General features: G+C 29.6%; 1 protein-coding gene across 1 annotated transcript; it reads left to right on the plus strand.

The window, feature by feature from the left end:
* Nucleotides 1-2,664: 2,664 nt before the first annotated feature.
* On the plus strand, nucleotides 2,665-4,681 carry LOC111037320. The gene is made up of 3 exons (XM_022319840.1): nucleotides 2,665-2,838; nucleotides 3,030-3,256; nucleotides 4,358-4,681. Exons 1-3 carry the CDS (start codon nucleotides 2,729-2,731, stop codon nucleotides 4,609-4,611), a joined length of 591 nt encoding a protein of 196 aa, XP_022175532.1. The 5' UTR covers nucleotides 2,665-2,728; the 3' UTR covers nucleotides 4,612-4,681.
* The last annotated feature ends 345 nt before the right edge of the window (nucleotides 4,682-5,026 follow it).

The raw sequence follows: 5,026 nt of genomic DNA on the forward strand, positions 1-5,026 counted from the left end.
ATAAACTATGTCAAATACACAGAGTACCGAAAATGGAGTATCAGAACTTGATCGAGTACAGCTTGAGACATGGCCCTCGAGTAATCAGATGGCTTTCACCGTTTTTCAGGTACCTAAACAATATTATTATATTATATTATAAACTATAATGTATATTATAACAATGACATTTTTATTATTTGCATGCTCAAAGTGATTTATGTATTGATTAACAGTTTGTAGAACAGATATTATGTAAAATGTCACACCGATAACGAATGAGGTGCATATAAAAATATTATTATTATATTATATAGATAGGATTTTTACGAACGGTCCAGTTGTGTACACCTGTTGTACTTTATTTTATTTATACACTGAAAGGTTTACGTTTATGGCCACGAACTTGACGTTGAATTTTGGGAAGAGTTGTCTGTACACGAGATTCGTGTCGTCGACAATTCACGAGGTACGGATACTATATGCTTATAAGTTTTTACAGTAAATGCCGTAAATGTACACACTATTGCAAATGGCTAGTCAACTGATAATAATATAATGTCTGCGTGTCTCATTATAATATCTATTGAAGTTAACATGTATAATATTTTAAAACGTTGACTTGATAAATCAGACAGCGCTGTACATTGATATAGCATTGACTTGTCATCTTGACATTTCCGATTGTCGTGTATACAATGTTTATCTAATATCTCTGCATCAAGTTCTGATAAATAGGTTTTAGAAAGACGACGACTGACGAGTGTCCGTCATTTATTGTTGGAGACAATATTATAGTGTTATGGGATCCCAGGGATTCCAACATTGCCACTTTAAAATAAAATAAAAATCTAATTAAATATGTATAAGAACTTATCGCTGAGCTAAGTGGTATTTGCACATCAAAATTACATACCATTAATTGACCACGTATTGATAAATTTATTGAATAACTATAATAATTATTATTATGACCTATACAAATTGTTTCCTTAAATTACAGTAGGTAATACATATTATCTTCTAATACAAAGTTAACTATCTCTAAAAATGATAATATATGGTGCATATTATTGTTTGTTAAAGGTTATCTAATTAGTTATTGGTTTATTACAGACCTGTTCATTTTGGTTAATTTGGTAATAATCAATAATAATTGGTCAATCACGAAAATTATTTTATTTTTTATTTAAGTGCAATAAAAAAGTGGACATTGTCTGCAGCCTTAGTATTAGCGAATTTAATTTCAATACCAATGAAATACCATTTGGGTTAACATAGACGACTAGCCATTTTTTTTTTAAGTCTTAAATCATCACTTACGAAAAGTTGATAAAATATGCAGATGTAACAGAAAGACCTGACAAAAAAAATAAATGGATACTAATTAAACTTATGACAAAAATACTGTAATGTAGTTGGAAATCAATATAAGTATATTATTATTATAGTAACGCTTTAAATTAATTTATTCTAAAAAAAGATGTTTTTGACAACTTGACTTAAATAGATGTTTTTACCAAAAAAACTTGTCTAAAAATTAGATTTACAAATTTTTTATTTTTATTTTTCCAAAATGAAATTTAATAAAATTATTTTTTTTAAAATTTTTAGTATTAAAAAAAATTGTTTAAATATTGATTAGAACAAAAGTTATTTGATTTGTCAGGTCATTTTGTTGTACTTTGTTTAATATAATAAATACTTTGTTACACACAAATGTTACGAAAAACCAAAAGTTATACGTCGCCTCTATGTCCACTGCAGTTGTTCATCGAAATGGAAATTTCGGCAAATCTTTTCGATGTTTCTCTGGGATTAGAAGTCGTGTTCTTAGTGTTTTTGTTATTTCCATACGGCGAGTATTTGACACCGTTGCACATATTCAGCAATTTGGCTTGTGCAATTTTTCTGAGCTTCGTCTTCTACTATACATTCACGTCGGACACGGATATCAGCTGCCAGACGCTATTCTGTGGAAATTTGACGGACTCATTACAACTTTTTGGAATACTATTGTTCACGTTCATACCTATAGTTCAGGTAAATATATATTAGAATCAAAAATTTACTTATTACTAATATTATTATGTATTGAAACTTTTAATAAGACTGTCGAGTTTTTAGTAGATATATTCATTTCATAGAAGTCAGAAATATTTTATATATTTAATATATAATTGTAAATTTATTATAGTAAAGCATGATGGCAGTCAAAAGTAGGAATGGTATTACAAAAGCTGGTTAGTTATCATTACTTTTATTTATCTTCTGTTATTTTTTGTTTGTTCGATGTTTCATTAAAATTTACTATTATTCACAATCGTATGTATACGAAATCATATATTTCCAAATATAGGCGCGTATAGATGTTATTCATACAAAAAAAAGCAACTCTAAATAGATTTACTATTAATTATACTTTACTTAACGAAATGTATTATTAATATATTAGAATTCAATTTATGCTTTATTTGGATTATTTCCTTCGTCCTAATAATCTGTATTTTATTTTCACGGTTAATTGTTAGGTATAATCAACATTATGTTCATTGCGATTTATACACGGCATATTTTTCGTAATTATAATTACATAGTTTGTAGTTTTAATATATTTAAAATTAAAATCCATAATCATAATATGACATGGGAATAAGCGTTATTCAAATTGGTTTAGGTATTTAAAATTGAAGATGGGCTGAGCAAACAGGAGGATTTCACACGTAAATTTAGCCTTTTGAATACTTCAATGATCGTAATGACAAACTTGTACATTGCAGTCGGCCTGTGTGGTTTTTTAGATCATCAATACGTACCGGTGATTGGAAATTCAATATTGAAATTCATGCCGTCAATCAGGTATAAAAAAAATTAGATAGGCTTAAAATATTATAATAAAGTTGATAAAATTATTATAATTGGTGGGAGATACCAATTAGTAGTAACTATTTCAAGTAAAAATAACTCTACAAAATTTGATAATTTTACAAATTGTACGTCATATTGTTGCCATTTATAGGCAATGATTATATATTCATTCGTGTACATAGGAGTCAGACTATCGTCAAAACGTGTGTGGCAGTGAATGTCATGTTTTTTCACAGAGAATTGAATTTAGAATCCACATTATTGTGGGCGTCGTCGATCAACGTGGCGAAAGTTAAAAGCAATAATAAAAAGTGTCAAACTTCACCGTCTACCGTGAGTTACTCCCCGATCACGGTAGCGGGACTGTCGGCATTCACCAAAATCTTATTCACGTTCTGTTCGTTTTTTGGTAAGACTATTATGTCAGTATGTCATATTATTATACAGGGTTATTTTTTAAGAATGCTCGCCCTATATTCATGCTTAAATTGCGCATACATTCAAATTCTGAATAAACCCACCAGTGCATTATTAATAAACTCATCCACTTAATAATTTGCAGTACGAATGAGGGTTCTCATTTGAAATATAGATGTCTGTATCGCCACAAGACATTCCTTAAATAGTATAAAAATATCAGGAAATTGAAAATATTGTTTTTAGGTACACTTAAAATCAGAATTTGAATAAATGTATTACTGAAGGAAAAAAATGGGAGTGAGCATGCTACAATATAATTAAATAACACCCTGGAAATCAAGATCACTATAGAAATACTGTTATTACTCGGTCGATAAGCGTTGATCATTAGCCGAACGTACACACACTGTTATAACATATAACAGTGTTTTCTCCAGAAGATGGTGTATTATAATGAAATCTATAAACCTAATTACTTCTCTTTGCATAAAAAAAAATATTATAGTGTTCCAACAAGATTAGAAAAAATAGTATGAAATACTACTAACATTCTTTGTAAAAATAACGATTTCTTTTTGACGTGGGTATTTTCTGCGTGGGCGGAAAAGGGGTTAATAATGATTAAAAAGTAAGAAACTAAATTTCTTATATTAATTATTATAATTGAACAAGGTCAAATTTAACCAAATTTATGATTTTCTCATTATTGTAATAGCGTTATTTTTTAATTAAACGGAGGTAGGTACACACCACCAACATAACCAATAAATACATATAATACGACATTTTTAGTAAAAATATTTAAATATTAAACCGAAGGAAGGCTCAAGTTTATTTTGTATGAAAAAATGCGTACTTATAAAGTTCAAAAGTTAATTCAGAGAAAATAAACTAGTTTATGAACCTCCATATTTTGACAACTTAGTTAATGTTTAGGCTTATGCGATGTACATTAATTTTACCTAAATGGACTTTCCGAGGTGTCTAGCACATATACATATTATTATAACTTTTATTTTATTCTGTATTCGTTATCATTATACGACGTCTTACACTTACTGACTAATAACGGGCACTGATTTGTCCGCAGTTAACATCGCAGTCACGTTGCCGGTCACAAACAATGTCCACGTGATCGTGGGGCTCATCGGATACCTGGGTAACGCTTGCAACATGTTGATCTACCCGTATATCGTCGAACTGTGCTTAACACATGCCCTGCACGGTATGTCCACCAGGCCGTACGTGATAGCCAAGGACGTGTGTTTCGTCCTTTTGGGCTTGTCGGTGTTCGCGTGCGGTACGTCTGCGCTTGTGTTGCGTCTGGTTTACGGCGATTCCTGAAAAAGGGTACGATATACTGATACTAAAAATTATTATTCATGTACCTGATAATTCACAATAATATATACGTTATAATTTGAATTATTAGGTACCTATGTGAATAATATTATTATACTGTCAGTTATATCCGTTATTTGTAAAGACATACTAGTTATCATAGTACATATTATAAACATTTATTGATTAATAATAATAACTCATGAATATTACAAAGTTTTCATGAATACTAAAGGGTCTTTTTTTTGGTCAATGACTGACAATACAAATAATAACTATAATGTCGACACTCTATTAACAACATGCTTACTTTATTATCCATATACATACATGTTATACCATATTTATATAAATATTACAAACTGTTGCAGTGTATGTAAGAATAAATTTTCGGTTGAACTGGGGTTGGATTTAGGTC

The sequence above is a fragment of the Myzus persicae genome, unplaced genomic scaffold (assembly GCF_001856785.1).
Source record: "Myzus persicae strain clone G006 unplaced genomic scaffold, MPER_G0061.0, whole genome shotgun sequence".
Classification (NCBI taxonomy): Eukaryota; Metazoa; Arthropoda; class Insecta; order Hemiptera; family Aphididae; genus Myzus; species Myzus persicae.

Excerpts from the sequence above, each read along its gene's own strand:
- LOC111037320 (XM_022319840.1), top strand. The coding sequence starts at position 2,729 with ATGATCGTAATGACAAACTTGTACATTGCAGTCGGCCTGTGTGGTTTT. Across the intron at positions 2,839-3,029 it reads AAATTCATGCCGTCAATCAG|GAGTCAGACTATCGTCAAAA; the intron begins GTATAAAAAAAA and ends TCGTGTACATAG. Across the intron at positions 3,257-4,357 it reads CACGTTCTGTTCGTTTTTTG|TTAACATCGCAGTCACGTTG; the intron begins GTAAGACTATTA and ends ATTTGTCCGCAG.